This window comes from Melospiza georgiana, chromosome 10 (assembly GCF_028018845.1).
Source record: "Melospiza georgiana isolate bMelGeo1 chromosome 10, bMelGeo1.pri, whole genome shotgun sequence".
Classification (NCBI taxonomy): Eukaryota; Metazoa; Chordata; class Aves; order Passeriformes; family Passerellidae; genus Melospiza; species Melospiza georgiana.
This window is the reverse complement of record NC_080439.1, coordinates 9,548,449-9,568,710: the sequence shown is the minus strand read 5'-3', so window position 1 is coordinate 9,568,710 and position 20,262 is coordinate 9,548,449. Positions and strand designations below refer to the sequence as shown.

The following is a 20,262-nucleotide window of genomic DNA, read 5'->3' as shown; positions in this document are numbered from 1 at the left end:
GATAAAGTCAGAAGAGACAAAGCTATGGGCTTCACTTTCACTTGAATGTTGCTCCATTTCAAGGAGCATTTCAAAGGTTAGTTTTAGCTGTAACCCGTATAGGCAGCAACAAACCCATCAGCAAGGAGTGATTGCCTCTGGAAACAGCAGACTGAGGAACAGAGTGGGGCAAGAAGGCAGGCCTGCTCTCTGGTCAAGGAATTGATTCAGTCATGCTTAAGATAAACATTAATAAAAGCCAAAGAATTTTAACCACTTAAAGTTAGGCTTTACTTTTACTAACACCTTGCATTAGACTATCTCAGTGAGTGAGCCTCTTAAGAGGAGGATAATGTCTCAGCCCCACAAAAGCCAAAGTTTGTTATCCTAAAGTATACTCTGTTCCCTGGATTTATTTTTTTTTTCTAGTTATGCAGCAACTGTATAAACACAGCCTTAGGAACAAGTGCAAATCTAATGCTGACTTGCTCGTATTTTCAAACAGTTCTTTGTTGAAATCTTACCAGGTAGATGGTGCCCACTTCATTATGAAAACACACCCAGGCCAAGGAAGCAGTGTCAAGGAAAATCTGCCTATGAGGTCCCAGCCTCTCCCCATGCCTTGCTCTGCAATGGAGCTGAGCTTTCCTGGGGCAGAAAGCTCAGTTTTCTGTTCCCTAGAGTTCTCCCATACAGCAGAATCCTGAGTGGTTTGTCCAGCTTTTGGAGCATGCTTAGGAAGCAAAGTGCATTTGCTTGATTTGGGATTGCTGTTCTGTTTACTCCTTTTTAATTAATTTATTTGAATAGCAGATAAAGGTTCATTACCCTGGGGTTGGAACTTGGGACAAATGCCTGTAAAATGAAGACTTTATTGAGTTAAAAAGGTCATCAAAGCTTCCTGTGTAATTATGCAAGATCAATGTGAATGCACCCAACTGCTCCATTACAGCCTTTCTCTTTGCTTCCCTGCCATGCTGTGGTGGGTTTGATATTCATCAGCCAAACCTCCACAGCTGAAGATGAAATACCAAAGTGCTGACATTTTTTGAAGCCCACATATCTTGTCTCTGAAGCACCTCGCATTCCGTAGCTGTGTAAACATGGAAAAATGCCACTAAAAGAAGCCAGCTCAATAGTGCTGTGTTTGAAAGCCCTTGCAGCATGACTCATTTGGAAAAAGTCTCCTTATAAGAAGAGTTTGGAACAGTTAAAAGGAAAGTCCTTCCTTCTGCACCCCTTGTCATGCATAGGAAGAGTAGAGTACCTTTATGAGGCTCAGGATAATTGGGGCCTTGGCTGATGCTGTTTTGTGGGTTCAAAGATGTTCACATGTTTTTCAATGTTTCAAACATCAGATACTATTTTTATGGCCATATCATCATATGACTGCAGAGAGCTACAGACATGAGCTGTTTGTGCCTCATTAAGGTTTCTGGTCATGGCCTTCATTTTCCCTGGCATGGAATTTTGGTGGCCATTGGGAGGAGTTGTGTTCCTGGTCAGCAGACAGGGGATGTGAGTGTACTACTCTATTTTGAGATTGTCTTCCTGGGTCTTAGTGGAATGATGTCCAAACTGAAGAGCCAGCAGAGAGACTGAGGAGATGCTAATTTAAAAAAAGCAAACCCACAACTTTTTGTGGCACTGAGGCTCAGGGAAGTCAAACACTGCTGATGTCAGTGTGTTACTGCTATCTGCTCATGATCTGCAAACTTGCCAGAAAATAAGGGTTCAGCCTAGGTTACAAAGTACTCAGAGAGTTGGGGCAGAGCATGAACTTCTCACCAGGTTATTTTCTTTTTCATTTCACATTTATTAAAGAAAAAAAGTGCTTTTGATTCCCATGCCCCAGGCCTCAGCCGGGATGGGGGCCCATCTGCTCTGTTGTTTTCTCTGGTGAATGGCATGTCTGTGGTTTGGATTTGGTCTGCAGTGTTGTAAAACACACTGGTTAGAGGTGGGGAGTCTGGGGGCTTGGTTACACAATCTAAAGCAGACAGGAAGTGAAATGCAAAACCCACGGGTGGTTTACAGCAGCATCTGCCTGGCCAAGGAATGCGGGCTGCGGGCGTGAGGGCAGCTCCTGCTGCAGGACCTGCAGAGCTGGGGCACCTTTGGGATTTAGCTCAAGGCTGTAAATGCAGCAGTAAATGCCCACTAGCTGTGGGTACCATCTGCAGAGTGTGCTGTTCCCCAAACTTCAGGGACAGTAACTGGGAAAATGAGTTAATATTTATTCATTCTGGTTTATCATAGCAAAGGTCCATGCCAGGACATGGAATGCTTTCATAGCTGATGCAGTAAATCTCTGGGCTGCTTATTTGGGATGACTTCAGTGTTGAATCTGCCAAACCAAATCGTCCCTCATATCCAAAACTATCAGAAAACTGGCAGAGACCAAGATCAAAACCCAGGAAATAATTGTCAGGAGCCAGACTGCTTCACAAGCAGGTAAACAAGCTGATTTTCTCTGATCTCTCAGCTCACAGACATCAGCTCAGGGGCCTGTCTACTGTCACCTGGTGCCACTGGAGTCATCCCCACAGATGCTATTTGGCTGCAAAAGCAGCTGCACTTAGCTGGAAACCTTATCCACACTCCTATGTTTTCATTCACTTTGATTTATCTCTCTTGTAAGTGCCACCAAGCTCTTCCACAGCAATTAGTGTTTACAGTCATAAAATACAGCTGGTTACAAAAATAGCCCCCAGAAGTAAACAGTCTGAGGAATTCTGCAGCAGTGCAATGCTGCCCATTTGGCAGGGGAAGGAGTGCTGTGCTCTGTGCTGACAGAGGCCCTGCTCTGCCTTGCTCCCACACCGAGTGCTCAGAGCTCAAAGCTCTTCCTGGCAGCTGTGGCATCTCAGCTTGCAGGGCCTGGAGATGAGCTTGGATCCACACAGCTGCTGCAGCCTGGGCTCACTCCCCTGAAACCACAACAGGGGAGCAGCAGCCCTGCAGGCACTTCAGTAGGGCTCTGCCTGCATCACTGTCCCAGCTCCACAGCACCCTCGGGGAATGTCTGTGCCCCAGGGACAGCAGGGCATGGACAGAACGTTTCTGCAGCCCTTGGCCAGCTCAGCAGCAATGCCAGCAGCTGCAGGAGAGCCCCTGGAGGGGCACTTTGCTGGCAGAGGGAGCAGACCTGTTGGCAGCAGCACTCCTATGGAAAACCCTGCCCCTCTGGATCTAGTGCACCAGCCCCAGGTCCTGCAGTGATCCTTGGGGCTCTGCCAGCAGGGAAGCTCAGGACCATCACAAAACCTGTGCCTTCTGCTGTAATCATCCTGTGCATATCTCCAGTAGAAACATGCACCAGTGGGTGTGTGTATGTGTTTAAAACATTGCACAGAACACTCTGTTGATGCATTTGTCCTCCTGGGAGAGGAAAAGGGAAGAAACATGGGTTTTAATCTTGCTACTAAAAGCATGACTGAGTGATGCACTGATGCAGTGGGTCTGGGTGTGTTATGAGAACTGACAAAGAATTAAAGTTACAGATCTGTTTTCACTGGTCCTGTGGTGCAGTGGCTTGGCTTTCTGTCTGTTTGGTAGCTGTAACATTACTGCTTGTTACAAAATGACACCACTACCTGCACACATGTATAACAGGAGTACACCACAAAACCTACAGGACATAAAAAGTCTTTGGGTGAAGAACAATGCAGGAATGCTAAATTTTACATTCCTAAATTTTTATCTTATGCTGCATAATCCTGTATGATATATTAATATGTTTCAAAAGCTGCACAGGCTGCTGTTACTTGTCCAGGAAACCAGAGAAAGTATTTTCATAGAAACTATGAAATGAACAGAGCAGCAGCAAACAGACCCCCTGCAGCCAAACCTGAGCTACCAGTGCTGCTCCTGCACAGAGAGGTAAGAGCAAAACCAGATGCACCATTTCAGCTCTTTTAGAGACATCAGTGCTTTCCAAGAGAAAACAAAATACAGAACATGTAGCATTAGATTTGTGTTCCATTAGAAAGAAAAATGAGTTGAGCAGGTTAATACACTATTAATTAGCATCTTATTAAGAGGTAGAAAGGCTGAAAATACAAATTCACAGCAACATGAGTGAGACAAAGGCCGTGTTTTTCTGGTTCCAGGATTAGAATTGCTCGCTTTTGTTTTCTCAGCCATGTAGGCTTTTGTCTACAGGTCTGTGCATTATTACTGCTGTTCAAAGTACTCCAAAGTCAGTGAAGCTGTATTTTTATTTTTAATTAGTTGGCAAGGTGACAAATCATGCAAGTGTCTGTAAAACTGCCTATGGGAAAATCCCATATGAAGCAAATAGAAATTATTCTCCCTTGGGAGACACAGTGAGACACCATTATTTTTGGCACAGGAGGAAAGCAGTACTTTAAAGTAGTCTTGTCTTTGATTTATCAAAGCTGAAACTATAAGGGAGCTCAGAAAAGGACTTTTAAGCTTGAAATATTTTTTTTTAAAAATCCCAGATAAGTGCAAATCCCACTTGATGAGGCAAAACCCAAGAACTGAATTAGAAAGGACAAGAAGATCCGCCCCCCTCAGCACGGGAGCTACACACATTTTTATGACTGCAGGAGGTAGGAGAGGTGCAGGGCAGGACACAGAGAAGATCCCCCTGACTGTGGAGGGCCGGGACATTGCTGCTGGTACCAGACAGGATGATTACAGCCCCTGGGAAGGCATTAAACCAGGACTGGGTATGTATATTGTGTGCATGGACATGGTGAGGTTTGCAGAGCACTACACAGATGGAGAAATACCTTATAACATTCACCAGCCTGGGGAGTGGGAGAGCAGGAACTTCCCAGGAGCCATCAGAGTCTGACTGAGAAGGGACAGTGTGAGAAGCAAATATGTCTCCCCTGTATTTACAATTAAACTGTCCACTGTGTATGCATCCAGGCTGCCAACACAAAACCTTTGTGTTCTACAAACCAAACTTCACCAGCATGTCTGGAGCTTAAAATTCCTGTCTGTAGTCAACTATATCCTGGCTTGATTACTCTCCACACTTTTATCCAAAGACAAAGCTCAGTGACACCAATTCTTTCCTCAGATGCCCTTGCTATCCTCTTGCTCACCACGGAACCAAGTGTCAGATTCTAGTTCCTTCCCCCAGCCCCTGTACAGCTCTGCCCCAGCTTCCCTTCTGCTTGTTTGCTATCACACATCTGCCTCAGCAGGGCCAGGTTACATTTCCATGTTGAATGAGCATCCAGTCTGAGTTGTCTGGTGAACATCAAAGTGACCAGTGATAAGCCATTCAATTGATCTGCATTAGTGTAGCAAGTTTTATATTTCCAGAATGCCCCATATTTATTGTGCATGCACACAACCTTTGCACGATGCAGACAGAAGGGCTGAAGCTTTCCAGAAAGATTAAGTTGACAGCATATGTGCAATAACATTGATCTGCCCTTGTGTGGGCATGTTTGGGATTTTCTGATGTCTGGAAGCCTAGAAAAACAGATTAATAGAATGACACTTTCCCCAGATGAAAATGTAGGTAGAAAAATGGCCTGCCCCTATGACAGGTGTCTTTCTCACTCCCTTTGGCACACTTCCTTCTGTGCCAAATGATCTGTCATGACTGAGTATGACAGGACCTTAGATACTGTTATCTGCAGATAATCTCTTTCTTACTGATTGCACTATCTGTGCTTTGTCACTCCCAGCAGAATTTTTGGGATATTCTAATTTGACCATGGTCTCTCATGATTATGAGCATTTTGAGCTTCCATTTGAAAACCATCAGATGCTGCTCTTGAAGTCATTAGTGGGCTTATTCCAAGTACAAATCTTTATTGTAATTATTCTGCTCCAGTACTCCTAAGTGGTGGCTCATTGTGTATGGCCATGGCCCCCCTGAGTGCTGGGCAGCAGAGGCCAGCTTCCTAACAGGCTTCCCCCTGGCAAGATGCCCAGTGCTAAGTGCTCTCACCTGAAGGTCTTGACCAGTTTGTTTCTTGACTTCTTGCAGCTGTTTCTGGAGTGCCTTTATGTCCTTCTTTCCTTTTTCCTCCCTGAGGTGGGAAAATACAATCACTTGAATATATCAAAAAAGACAAGAGCTGTTTACCTAGAAGAGGAACTTCCTGTCTCCTGATACATTGAGGTAAGATAAACAAAGACTTCTCACCAAAACTACTGACTTGGTCAGTAAATCCTGAAAGAAGAGGTGCATAGACTGAGCAAGGCAGATGGGAACAAAAGGGAGAACAAGCAAAAAAAACAGGGGATGCTCTTATTGAAGGCCTGGAATGGATTTGAGGATGATGCAATTATTATAGTGGAGATGGAAGATGGCTGTCATTGAGTCACAGTTTCTACATTTAGGCAAAAAATGCCTTGAGATTCTATACAATAGCAAGCCTGAGCAGCAGAGAGTGCCAAATTGTGTTATTAGGTGCATGAGAATGTTGTTTCTTTCATATCAGACCTAGAATCTTCCAAAAAGCACTGCCCCAGGTTCTGAGATCATGAAGGGACCTGAAGGAAGTGTTCATCTGTCTAAAATAAAACAGATGCAGTAAATATTCTAGGTATTATTATCTTGTTTCACTCAGAGTGCTTCTCTTAGATTTTATGCTTGTGATTAGTTTTAAAGCCAGTAAATACTACCATTGGTCCCTGAAACTTTGTATCCTATTCCAACATTACAATCACACATGCATTTCATTTTCAGAGTCCTTATCTGGGTGACTGATGAACAAAAGCTCCTGATAAGGAGTCTCCCATCATCTCACAGCAGGTGGCTTTCAGAACAGTGTATTTACACAAAATGAGGCAAATATTTATTATCTTGAAGGACAGATCAAGTTCATTCCATGAAAAGAATGTATAGTACAACATGGCTAGATATGATTGACAGAAGGGGATAAAAAGGATTATGTCCTTTCTGATTATAATTTGTCTGCTCTTTTCTACCTGTCAGTATTGGATAGTTACTCCACAGCCAATTGCTAATCTCATTCTTGCTTTCTGTCCCTTCCATGGATAAACAATAAATCCCTTGGTTTTAGACAGTGGAAGTGGAAGAGTTGGGTTTCATGCTTGAAGTCACACATTGCACTGAGCGGGAGATTTGCCCTGGAGGCAGATCCCTGAGTCACCACAAGAGCAGTTCCAGTAGGTTGCACTCCTGGCAAATCATGACTGAGAGCAGTTTTGCTGTGCACCCTCAGTGAGGGGCCTGAGCTGCTACACTGAGGTAGCTTTAAAGTGGTGAAATATTTGTCTGCAATTCTCTCTGACAGTTTGGGATTGAACCAGAGGTTTGCATCCTAAAAAAAAAAAAGGGGAAAAAAACCCCCAAAAAAACCCCATCTTTAGGCTCAAAAGTTTGAGCTGAGAAATCACCAGTTTGAGCTGAGATTATAACAAATGTGTACCCTGGAAGATTTGGGACAGAAAAGAATCACAGCACAGTGGCTTATGGATTAGCCTTAAATACAACCCCTCTGTCACCATCTGTGCTAACCCCTCACTGCTGCTGGGAAAAGGGAGCCCATTAGCATATGGGTCAGAGCAGATTCTCCTGGGCATCAGACAACCTAAAGGCCATATGTTGCTGGCCCTGATTTGAACAGATCCTCTGCTGCTCTGGCTTTCACTGGGGACAGAAGTTAAAGATCAAGGAGCTCCTACATCACATTATGTTTTAATTGAAATGAGGCATTTGCACTAATTCAGCCACTGGTGTCCACTGTGGTCAAAGCTCAGGCAATTCCTATCTCAGATCAGTATCAGACCCATCCACTGTTTCTTTCCAAAGGGGAAAATTTGCAGTTTGCAAAGCAAACAGAATAATTCAAGTTTTAAAAGGCATCCCTTCTGTATTTTAGTTTTATTGGGTTTTATTTCCTTTTCAGCAAGTACTGAGTGGGAATGGCTTTCAGCATTTAAACAGGGAAGAACACAACACTGACCTGCTGAGGATGTCATAAAACTTGCCCTTTCTTGCCTTCTCTCTCTCATTAGCATCTGTTAGGCTACTAAATGTTCCCAATTCCTCCATCTTTTTAATAGTGACTGTGATTACATCACTTGCATACTGCCTGCCAGGAAGAAAAGGAACACAACAATACTTTACAGGTGCTGGTAGTATCCATTACTGTTTACAGTAAAATGTAGGGAAATAAAATATCCCTTTTCTGGTCTTATGTCCTATCAAACCCAGGAGTGCTTCTCCCGTGGTATCTGTTTATTGTACATCTGGAGAACTCAGTATTATGAGCTGCTGGAAATTTATAATTTAAAATGCTGCCCAGCATGCTACTCTGGAAAATTGCAAAGAGGCTCAAACATATCCATGCTGTGCCAGACTGTGTTGCCATTAAGAAGGCTGCTGGCCTGCAGCAGTGATGGCAGGTGGATCTTGGAAAATGAGACCTGGCCATGTAATACATGGCCTTGGAATATCATGATGCATGTGGCATTTACATTTTAGCTGCATTTTCCTCATTTGTGTCAGAATCTTCCTTAAACCTATTGTTGAAATGACATTAAATGACAGAAGCCAGGATGCAGAAAAATGCATACTGAGCATTCAGCTGCATAATCTCTTTCAAACCAAAGGCTGTTGGTATTTCTGCAAATCAGGGCACTGGTTTAGGTGCAGGAATAAAGTTTGTTTTAAAAAAGAAAGAAAATCTTTAGTTTTTATATACATTACCTTTTCTATAGTGGCTATAACTGCCACAGAAGCTCTGTGTGCCCTGCAGAATGACCAAGTTCAAAAACAAGGCTCAGATCTCCCTTTGCATGTGGGATCACCTAAAGGCACCTGAATCCAGGTACCAGAACATGAGCACTGATTAGTGCCTGGCATGATTTCTGCCCAGGCAACCATTATCAACGGGGTGATGTTTTACAGCTCCATTCAAAATAAACTCCTGGTCATTAGGTAGCATTCAGAGGCAAGCAAAGGCTGGAACTAAATGGTCTAGGAAGGATACCACTCCTATCCCTACAGGAACTCCTTTCAGACAGAGACTGATGTACTCTGGCAGTGGGAGAGCAAGGATTTTTTATTTTTGCTTTCAAAAGATAGACTGAGAACTTTACAGCTCTGAGCATCCCTCACAGGTCCTTCACTCACCTGTCAGCATAGATTTTTTTGAGCTTCTCTAGAGCCCGAGTGATGTGTTTCTTGGGGGTTTTGGAAGATCTTTTGTGATCTTCAGTTTTCCCCTGCTGCTGCTCTTGTTCGGTGTTTTCCAGGACTGTTTGCCCACTCTCTTGCTTTGCTGCCATAAGCTCTGGGAAGTTGATACCCAGCTCCTCCTGGATCACTGCTTTCGTTTCCTGGATGGGAATGAAAGGGGGTAAGGGAAATAAGAGAATGAGGGAAAAGGGAATAAGAGAGACCTGTTTGCACATTGCACAGCAGAACTAAACCCTCTGCAACATTATGTGATAGGAAGGAAAATTAGTAATTAACTAGAATGAAGCTATACTGAGAACAGCTGATAGTGCATGTTACATTTTGCCAAGAGTGGAAGATCAGAAACATTTCTGTTGGTTAGTTTTGAGCACACAGTGTAGCTCATTGAAGTTTATGGGCTCAAAAGTCCTAAAATGACAGGACTAGAAAAGGCCTAAAAAGGTGAAATCATTCACTCCAAGAGATGATGGTTCAGACTGTTCTTAATCTGACATGTTCTTAATGGCCTCCAGCAGTGCAGACTACACACCCTCCTGTCATTGCCAGCACCTCACAATTTTCTTTACTATAAGAAATTTTCTCCTCCTCAACAGTATTTTAACTCCTGGCTTGTTATCCTGGTCTCTAGGCACAGAGAACAAGTTGTTCCCTCCTTTTTTGCAGCAGTTTTTACAAACTGTTAGCCTGTTTCTCCTCCTCCTTCTCTCCATCTTAGACATTTCCCACTGCCTGTCACCAGAAACTTTCCCTACAAAATAATTGTTATAACTAGAGCTGTGTGGAAATAATTGCAATAGACTTTCTGTCTGCTATCTACTTAGCAGGTTTTTTGAGAGTAACAGCTGAATTCAAAGGATAAATTCAAAATATTGGCATCTCTGTCCTTCATGGAAAGGTATCTTGTGATTGAGTACAATTTCATTAAAAGAGGAAAAGCCCCCAAAAATGCAAAGGTACACTTTAAAATCAGCTAAGCTCTTGCTTCTAGGAAATTCTCTGCTTTATGTGTTATGGATAAAATGCAGGTGTATACACTGGGACATTAAAAGAGAACATTTTGTTGCTTGCCTAGCAGCATTTCTGTGGCTGAACACTTCCTAACAGCACTGCTGACTGCAGCTAACACAGTCTCTGCCAGCCCCATCCCTGTGCACAGCTGCCTGCTCCCCACCCCGGCTGCTTGGGGAAGCAGACAGAGAATTCACTGTGATGAAACATTTTCCAGCAAAAAAGAAAAAAAAAAAGTTATTTTTAGCAACACTAGTTCTCAGTCCAGATCCTTCCACAACCACACACACATTTGTGCCAGCAGAGCAGAGAAAACAAGTGGTCAGGGCAGCAGCTGTGGATGCCAGGAGTACTTGCAAAAGTTACTTGTCAGGCAAGTCAGGCAAGGCTCTGTCAGAGGCTGGAGGTGCTGCTGCAGTCTGTGAGGGCACTGCAAGGAACTGCTTCATGCTGAGTGTTTTGGACAGCTCTGGTTGGGATGGATCAACCTCTGGCAGTGCCTGACTCATCAGTGACTACAGAAGGAGGATAAGTGACTATGTGCTTAATTTTTGGACTGTTAAATTTACATTCAATTAATCATATACAAAACATACACTGTCCAATGAAAATTGCATTGTTAATTAGTAAAAAAAAAGGGCTCAAATAGCTGGTTGGTGACAACTGCACTTCAGAAAGAACTAATTTTGGTAAACAAACTGCTTTAATATCATGTAGATTTTATGAATGTTCTGATGTTTTTTAATGTCTAGGAAAGTTCAAGGCAGGCAATAACTGAGTTGTCTGTAAACAGTAGGTAGTTACACACTAATAATCAACAAATAACTATGTAAAAGCAAGAACTTTATAAACTGCATGTGTTACCATCTGTGTAGTCTCCTAAGTGCTTGTGTGTTGCCCAAAATCCAGCAAATAGAAAGGCTGCCTTCCTCTGGGGCATGCACTGTGTGAAGAAATGTGCAAGAGCATCCAATCTGGAAAATCAGTGAGGTGCTGGCCAACACTGTGATTAATCCTCTCAAAAATGTCATCAACTGAATTTCAGATGTCAGTCTTTGAAAATGCCATTGCTTTGTCTGCCTGATAGAACTCCAGGGTACTTTGCAAATACAGATCTTGTACAAATACAATGAAAACAGCCAAATGTAATCTGAGAAACAGGGAGGAGTAGCAAATTACAGAGCACCAAAGTTAGCAAGTAGCTTCCCTAAGCCATTTTCTTGTTTCTAAATTGTTTCCTCCTCAAATTGTTTTGAAATCTTTAAGAACACAAGTAGGGTTTCTAACCTGTGAGAAAGTTGTGTTCTAAGATGTGACTCGGTGAAAATGAGCATCTGTGATTGAAGAGAAAAGCAAAGGTGTTTTCTCTGTAATTTACATGTCCCTTCAGTAGATCTATCAACCTGAGTCTGTGTGTCTGAAGAGGACAATTCCTGCTGTCCCAGAGATTTGCTCTTTCTCTGTCTTTTGCTGCTGGCACATAAGAGAGGGAGAAGCATCCTCTGGGAGCAGTTGAGGCCGCTCCCGGGAGTCTTTCAGGGGAGCAGTGCCCTCTATGGCACAGACTCAGCATCGTTCCCGCCCTGAAAATCAGTGTAACTCCATCCTGACTCCTATGTCTAACAGAAATGTCACACCACTTCCTCCACAGCAACAAACCCCTGCCTGAGCATTAGGAATTCTCTGTTCTCCACATCTCTGCCCAACCATCTTAGCTATGATGCCTGTTAGAAATAATAATTATTATTATTATTATTTATAATTATAAATTATTATAATAAATTAATTATTATTACTAATAATTAATGAGCACTGAGAAAGGGTAGTTACTAATATATTTTGAAATGCATCTTTCTTAATACATTGTGGGAACAAAAGGATCTTTGGCATGGACCTGGAGAGGAATAGAATTAACCTGGTTTTGAGTACTTTGAAATAACCTATACATTTCTACTTTTAAAATAGCTCTGTATCTACAGAAGAGCCTACATATGTTTTGCTTCCTTTCCCCCAATTCTTTGCTTATTGTCTAACCACAGAGATTTTAAAATCATAATCTTAGAAACTTCATCTTGGATCAGAAGAGTCCTTTGCACAAATTCTTGACCAAGGCTTCTCAGTGATGCTGCAATATAAATATTTAAATTAGGTAACTTTTATTGTGTTTCTTCACCCAAGAGTCATAGAATCACAGAAAATATATTTGAGTTAATTTTTTTGTAATGCTGCTAAAAGATATAAAACCAAGACAAAGGAAAAAAATATATTATATACATCTTTTAAAGCAGTGGCACATACAAGGTTGATGTCTGCCTTGTCTGAAGGTGGAACTGGCATGATGTATCCAATAATTGTAAGCTGATCCACACAGCTCTCCAGCACAGCACCAAACATCAGAGCTTCCACATGAGTGATTTTTTCCATTTGTTTAGTCTCTGTGTTCTTGCTAGGAGGAACAAAGATAAAAGATACCAATCAGAAAAATGCTGTGGTGTTAGTAATGTCAGCAAGAGTAGTTTAAACTAAAGGTAGACCCAAAATAGCCTTATTGCAGCCTTACATATACTTCCCTGGCTTTGTTTATAACCTTCCATACACTGTTTATAAGAGGAGCTGGGCTCTGCTAATGGCTGCATTCAGGGACAGTGGGAATGTTTAGCTTTCACAAAACAAAGAAGTCCTGGTCCCTCCTCCAGCAGATCTGGGTAGACAGGCTGAGAAGGGAATGGGTATGGAGGGCACAAACTGGGTGAGGTGCCTCAGTATTCAGTTCAGGGGGAGCAGTGGATCATAGTGGACTTTGGGAAATGACAGAAGAAAGGTGCCTTTTCATAAGAAAAACATAAATCCATATCCTTTAAAGTGTCAGAGGGTGAACATTCATGCTCTAATCATTCCTCAATATTACTGTGTAGCCTTCACACTTTTATGATCCCAGTCCCCTCTCAGCAGGAACTGTTACCATCTTAAGATGCTGAAAGTTAAATAAGAACCAATATCTGGACTGAGTAAACAATCGTTAATTTTCTGCATTATTTTATTTTAACTTGCAATTCAAACATGAAACTGCTCTGACATACACTTAAGCACCCCTCTGACTTGCCTACAGATGTAATATTGTGAAAGCATCTCTAAGGAAAAGTGAAAATTCACTATTAATCCAAAAATACCTAAGAAAGCACCTGCACAACAATGGGGAAATTCTCTGAGAATGGTAATGTTTTGATATGCCATTGGACAATCCCTCCAAAGCCTGTACATACAAAGCAGGTATTTCTTGTACAACATGTAGCACAACTGCAGTCTGAGGTGGCTGAGATCCTGAATGTCATTGCAATGGAAGTATCAACAGCCACTAACAAAATCTTAATTTGGCTGCTCTACCTACAACTGGATTTGTGCCATCTGTAAAACCCTTGCATAAACATATCCTAAGCCTGCAAAATATTACAGCCCAACCTGTAAGCATGCCAAGGAAACACATCAGGCAGTCCCTGTTAGCATAGGACATGGCCATATTCTGTGAAAATTAAAGAGGTTTGAAGGCAGCTTTGCTCTGCATCACTGGGAATCAGTGATATTTCATAAGCAAGTGTTTAAAAAGATTCATACTTGCTATAACATTTCTGTAGCAGTTCTCATTTGTCCTCCTCCTTTTTTGTTGTTTTTTTTGAAGAAAGTACGTAATTTAGAGGTGGATCATGAAGTTAATTTCACTTGGCAGAAAAGAAGAGCCACTTTTCAGTGCAGGTTTATTTGATGTCTGTTAGTACAGAATAGGTAAAACAAACAAAAGATTCAAACTCAAAACAAACTCAGATTTCACACATCTATTTCCTGACATCCCTGTCTGTTGCAGGAAGTTGTTTAATGCAACACTTGTTGAAATGTGCTGGAAGAGGACAGGGCTCTCCCTGGGGATGAGATTAGAAAGTGTGCCCAGGGCAGTGACTGGGATTGCTCTCAGTAAATCCATAGGAAGGGCAGAGACCAGGGAGAGACAGAGGTATTTAAGGTAAAGGATAATACTGCTCTGGGTCAAGGGAGAGTAAATTCCCCTAAGCCAGGCCATTGTGATAAGGTTTCTAACTCCTGAATGGATGAAGATGCAGAACAGCCTTTCAGCCAAGGTAATGGCAGAGGCATCCTGATTTATTTCAAGAAGCTTGTCTAAATCATGGCAGGAAAAGATAACAGCAAAGTAATGATTCTGAATATTATCAGTATGTTCACTACACTTGTATTGTTTGTAACCACTTACATCTAATTCCTCTGAGCAGGGCTTTTGATGGTCACCTAGGACAAAGAAGGAAGTGATTTCATCCCTTTGCTTCTCAGATTTTTTTCTCTCTTTTATTTTAATTATAACAACTTGAGATAGGAATCTGATAAAAGTATTAACAAAAAAAAAATGGCAAATGATCTGTATAATACACTAAACCGATCACTTTTCTTGTCAACCTTGGAATCAATTATAGATCTGGAGATGCAGCATTTTTTCATCAAGAAAAGCAGTGTCTTCAGTCAACAGACACTAATAAAATATTTTTCTATGTTTTACTCATTTTTATCTTTTTCAGAAATCCATGATCCATATTTTAAGTCTAAACAACCTAAGAATAATCTATTACATGTGGAGTCATAATGCTAAAAATATGGTGAAAAAAGATGTGTTGGGAGATAGCTGTGACAGATGATTACAGCAGCATTTTTGGAAAAAAAAAATAACACATGCAGCTCTCATAGGAAAAAGTGACTTATTTGGAAACAAAGGAGGATGCAGCAGCTTTTCCTCTTTTCCATTAGCAGCTTCTGACCCGGAGAGGATTAATTCAGGATATTAATATGTTTCAAGACAGCTGGCAGCTGGAATGTTTCTCTAAAGGCCCTTTGCTGCTTTGCTCCTCCTGTGTATCTTCTCTTACATCCCCATCCTTGCTCAGCAGATCCATGTGCCAAGCCAGCAGGGTCTGGGCTTGTGTTAAGTTGGACTTGAGAAGGAAACCACTGTCTGTGAATTAGCAAACTCTACAGATATGAGCTGCTTGCTCTGGATTTCAGTGTCAGCACAGTGCCCCTCAGACCATCCACTGGCATCACCCTGCACTGTTTTATTTGCTGAAATCCCTCATTAAACTTTATTAATAATATTAAAAAAAAAAAAAAGTATTCCCCTGTGACTTTTGGATGACATTCTTTCCCTGCTGATATAAAGAGAAAGAAAAACATATCAAGTAATAATTTTTAAAGCAACTGTATAAAAGGTCTGGCCTCCTGCTCCTTCGGGGATTGCAGCTCCCTCTGCTGTGTGAGAGTCCTGGATGTTCATTTCTCCCACCCTGCTGCCTGATAAAGGAAAATGGATACAAGAGCAGCATTTTGTGCAGCATTCCTTGTAGTCAAGAGAAGAGACTCCAGTGAATTCCAGTGATAAAATGCATAGCTGAGAATGTCACATCCTCTTTAGATCTGTTTGGCAAATGCTTGGCAAAGAGAGGTTCTGAATATCCACAGGAGCAACAGCTGAGCCAGAAATCACAAGTAACTTCATTTCTACCAAAGAAAGGTCTCTTGAAAAGTAAAATAGGTGTGGCCTTACCTTACACAGCTCTGCTTCCTGCTTGAAACACTATGACAGCAAGGTGCTCATTTAAAAAAAAATAATAAGGGGGGAGGGAGAAGGGGCAAGGAAAAGAGAGAAAAGAGGAGGAATGGAGAGAGGAAGAGGAAGGGAAAGAAAGGGATGGGAAGAGAAGGAAAGGGAAAGGGACCATCAAGGTTCCTCAAGGTTTCCCTTCCCTTCACTTTCCTTCCCCTAAATCACTTCAAGTGCTGTGAAAATGCACCTGGATTTCTGGCAGTGTGAGGGAAGTGGCAGAAATCGGGAGTGAATAACCCTGACGTGAGCAAATGGGTAAGTACATGCTTCCAGATCTTATTTTGGAAAATAAAGGAATGTGTTACAGGGATTTCAGTGTCGAAATATGTTTTCTGCCTCCAAGGCGATATCAGAAGTAAAATAAATGTGGAGATGATTCATTGACTGAGGGTGAGAACATCGGACGACGAGCAGGGCCCGGAGCCCACCGCGAACACCGAGGGCTGCTCTCTCCCCCCGCGCTGCCTCTCTTCGGGCCCCTCGGTTCGTTCCACCGCCGCGGCCCATTTTCATTCGCCCTGCCCAGAGCGGCCCGCGCTCCCCTCGACCTCTAACCGGGATCTGCCCCCATTTCCCCCGCTCCCGTTCCCACTCCCGGTCCCGTTCCCGCCCTCACCGGGATGCGCCGCCCGTCTCCATGGCAACCACCACGCTCGGGGGCCTCGTGGGGCTGCCCGGCGGGTGCCTGAGTAGCGGGGCTGGGGCTGTCCCTCCTGGGATCGATCTTGCGGGGCTCGCCCTGGAGCACGCGTGCACAGGACAGGGGACACGGGACACAGGACAGGGGACACGGGACAGGGGACACGGGACGGGCGGTACCTTCCTTACTGGGTGCTGCTCACTCCGGCAGGGCTCGGGCTGCCCGCTCGGGTCCTCGTGGCGCATTTCCCGGCAGGCAGCGGGCCGCGGGTCTCTTTCGCCGCCATCTTGGGGCGCTGCGGGTGAGGAGGAGCGGGGCCGCGGGCCGGGAGCGGGGCTGGTGGATGCTGCCCCCGCTGTGGGGCCGCCGGCGGGCGCGGGGCTCCCGGGGCGCGGTGGATGGCGCGATCCGGGGCGGAGACAAGGCGGGATGGCGTCGATGCGCGGCGGATGGTCCCAGTCGCGCGTTGGGGCCCTCGGCTGGAGCGGAGCTGAGGCGGCTGCTCTGGGGGGCAGTGGAAGCTCCCGGAGCTCCGGGTGGCTCCCGGGCAGTCCCCGGGTGTTCGGGGTCCCGCTCGCCGGGCCGGGTGGAGCTGCCGGCCCGGGGCTCATGGCTGTGTGTCGTTTGCAGGCCTGCCGGGACCGGGTCTGCGGGAGGACACCATGACCGGGAGGTGAGTGAGTGCTGGCTCTCGGCTCGGTGCTGTCGGAACGTTCCTGAGAGCGTTTGTTGAAGCGGTGGGCCATGAGCAGTGTTCCTCTGCCCGGTGTTCCTCTGCCCGGTGTTCCTCTGCCCGGTGTTCCTCTGCCCGGTGTCCTACCGGGCCCTGTTGAACGCCCGCTGCTGTGTGTCCCTGTTCTGAAGTCTCTTGAGCTGGTTGTAGGTGCTGTTCCGATGTGCTGCGCTCCCCCTGGCCTGTCAGTAAATATCAGTGTGACATTTGTGGGTTTGTTAATCTCCAGTGTACAGTGGAGCTTTGGGATGGACTTTTTCCTTGAGTAAACAGGGTATTGTGTTTTTCTCATGGGTGAATTTTCTGTTGTGCCACCGTAGGGATTGAGTTGGCAGGGGAGTCAGAACTGGATGGTCTTAAATGTCCTCTCCAGCCCAAAGCATTCGATGGTTCTGTGAATCACAGCTTTATTATCTCTGGAGTTTATGTCCTGTTACACGTGTGGCAGGTAGAACTGGGTATCTCACTTGGATCCTGCTGGACTCCGGGGCAGATGCTGGATGTCCTTGGGCCAGATGTGCTGTCTGCTCGGTGCGTGGGACAGGTCTTAGAATGACTTCTTCAGTGCCTGAAGAATTGTCCTGAAGAATTACTGGGGGGTTTGTGCAGTGCCTATGTCCAGGGGATGTCAGGCTGTTGCTGTGGCTGTTCACTCCTTTAAAGCTACAAATCAGGGGCAGCTCATGCCTTCTATAGCAGTTACTGCAACACAGGAGAGTTGCTGTGGTGTGTAGAAAAAAAGCAATGTTTACTCGTTGTTAGTACATATTTAGGAACAATATCTGCTAATGCTGCAGCATTTGAAACTTAGTATGAAGCCAGTATTGTTGTGCCAGGAGTTTATGACAAGCAGAAAATGCAAAATTCTCTCAAATACTTCATGTTCCATATACTCAGCTTTCCTCTTTTCATTGAACATAAGTATTTGCAGTGATTTGTAAAAGTTGGCTATTTCCCCTGCTGATTTCTACTGGTGTGGAATTAGTTTCTGCTGAAGCAGCCTGTGATTTGTTTTTATTTTTGTTACTTTGGAGTGATTCATAATTCACAGATGTTTTCCATGTCTTTAGGCTGTGGTGCAAGGCCATTTTTGCTGGCTACAAACGTGGCCTCCGAAACCAGCGGGAGCACACGGCCCTTCTGAAAATTGAAGGTGTTTATGCCCGTCAGGAGACAGACTTCTACCTGGGCAAGAGGTGTGCCTATGTGTACAAAGCTAAAAAGTAAGTGATGTTTTATTCTTGTGCTGAATTAGCCAGTTCCTGTATTGGCTTTGTAAATGCTAGGAGACAATGATATTACGTGAGACATTAGAGAGCAAGTGTGATGAGAAACAAGTTTTGCCTAAGCTTGGCAAAAACTGAAGGTGGGCCGATGGAGTAAATTGAGATGGGTGAATTTGTGTTAAATACTTTAAACTGTTGAGTTACTTAAACAGTAAAGTGATTTTGTGAAGCCTGGATGAATTTGTATTCTGACTTTTGTGTGTCTGAGCAATGTCTCTCACTTCTGCTCTGCTGCCATTGGTAGACACCATGGGATCAGCTGCTTATTGCTTCCACTTCTTTTTTTTTTTTTTCTTGAGTACTGTCAGAATTAACCTTGAATAAAATGGATCAAACTGGTAACTTGACCACCATCATTTCCAGCATGGTCCATGGCTCTTCATTTAAGGTGATTTCTGCCATCTATTGCAATGGCCTATTCTTCTCCTGCCTTCAGTGTGTCTGAAGAAATAAGGTGTTGGCAATTTCATATTGTTGATTTTTCAGTCTCATCCTGTTAGCAAAAGTGTTTTCCAAATTTTTGAGCTTTGTAAGCTGTTAATACTTGTCCAGTGGAACTTCTGATCAATTACAAGCTGTAATTATGTCTTTGAAAGGTACAGTGAAAATCCCAGGCCAGGAAAATTTCACAGCTAAATAAAAGTGGATGTTGCTCTAGTTAAAGATGGCTAGGGAGCTAAATTATTGAGGTGCCTTAGAGGAACATATGGCACCTCAGTTGTCACTGCTGGTGACAGCAGAGCTGTGACTGCCCTGCTGAGCTGTTCTGTGCCTCCTTTCCCCCAGCAACACGGTAACCCCTGGAGGCAAACCCAACAGGACCCGCGTGATCTGGGGGAAGGTGACGCGCGCCCACGGGAACAGCGGCATGGTGCGTGCCAAGTTCCGCTCCAACCTTCCTGCCAAGGCCATTGGACACAGAATCCGGGTGGTAAGTGGACGTGGTTAGCAGCAAGATATTTATTGGCAGGTCTTGGGGTGCCTTTTAATTCCACACAGTATGAGGGAACATTTGAATTCTGGTTTTGTTGTGTTGCTGCTGGGTGTTCAGCATGGCTCGGTGACTGTTTATTTTGGAGCCTAGAGAGGCTTTTTCCTGGCTTCATATGCTGAGGAGGTTTGTCTCTTTGTCAGGTTTGTGTGCTTGCTCAGGTTGTCTGGAAAGGCTCTTCAAGTTCCAGGACTCAACTCCTTTCTAAAGCTGCCTTGATTTCTTTTCCACCAATCTGTTCTATGTATTTTTGCACCCTTCTACTCCTCCACCTTTTGATTTTTTTTCTTGCGTCCCAAATGTTTTCACTGAGGGCAGTGCTCTTCTATCGTGGCCACTTCCACCTGTCCCCACTGTTGGCATTTTAGCCACAGGGCTTCAGTGGAACTGTCCTTTTCGGGTCTCTCACCCAGAGTTGTGATGTCATATTTTCATAGTGATGCTGTCAAAAGGAGTATAAGAGGGGTGCAGTCCTTTCTTTCTGTCATTCTCCTGTGCCTTAGAAACAGCACAGATAATTCCTGAAATCCAGAGCCATGGGAGCTCTTGTTGGTGCACAGGAGGGCTGGCTGCCACAGAGTCTGTGCCACCAGCAAAGTGCTCCTGCAAGTCATTCTCACACTCTTCTGCATAAACTGGGGATTGCTTTAATAGCAGGTGAACGTGGTCTAGATTGTAACTGCAAAACGTGTGTTTGAATACAAGATTTCTAACATGATTCTCTGGTTTTGTGTTTTACAGATGCTGTATCCATCTAGGATCTAAATTTTTATTCAAAATAAAATGGAGAAGCTGTTTAA

The 20,262-nt window shown here is 43.9% G+C and overlaps 2 protein-coding genes across 7 annotated transcripts in view; one reads left to right on the top strand and one right to left on the bottom strand.

Annotated features, from left to right (window-relative positions):
- IQCG (IQ motif containing G) overlaps nt 1–16,702 on the bottom strand; it is a 25,135-nt gene extending 8,433 nt beyond the window's left edge. For 2 of the 6 annotated variants that reach the window (XM_058031485.1, XM_058031491.1), the window contains exons 1-5: nt 16,429–16,465; nt 12,452–12,599; nt 9,080–9,285; nt 7,908–8,036; nt 5,921–6,002 (exon numbers count right to left, since the gene is read on the bottom strand). In XM_058031485.1, coding sequence (XP_057887468.1) covers nt 5,921–6,002; nt 7,908–8,036; nt 9,080–9,285; nt 12,452–12,599; nt 16,429–16,451 — 588 coding nt within the window. In that variant the 5' untranslated portion in view covers nt 16,452–16,465. Of the gene's footprint in view, nt 1–5,920; nt 6,003–7,907; nt 8,037–9,079; nt 9,286–12,451; nt 12,600–14,414; nt 14,450–15,752; nt 16,300–16,428; nt 16,466–16,631 lie in introns of those variants that run through there. The other 4 variants (XM_058031487.1, XM_058031489.1, XM_058031488.1 and 1 more) reach the window with 4 other exon arrangements.
- Nucleotides 16,692–20,262, top strand: RPL35A (ribosomal protein L35a). The gene is made up of 5 exons (XM_058031495.1): nt 16,692–16,753; nt 17,083–17,125; nt 18,256–18,408; nt 19,258–19,402; nt 20,204–20,262. The coding sequence occupies exons 2-5, from the start codon at nt 17,115–17,117 to the stop codon at nt 20,225–20,227; spliced, it is 333 nt and encodes a 110-aa protein (XP_057887478.1). The 5' UTR covers nt 16,692–16,753; nt 17,083–17,114; the 3' UTR covers nt 20,228–20,262.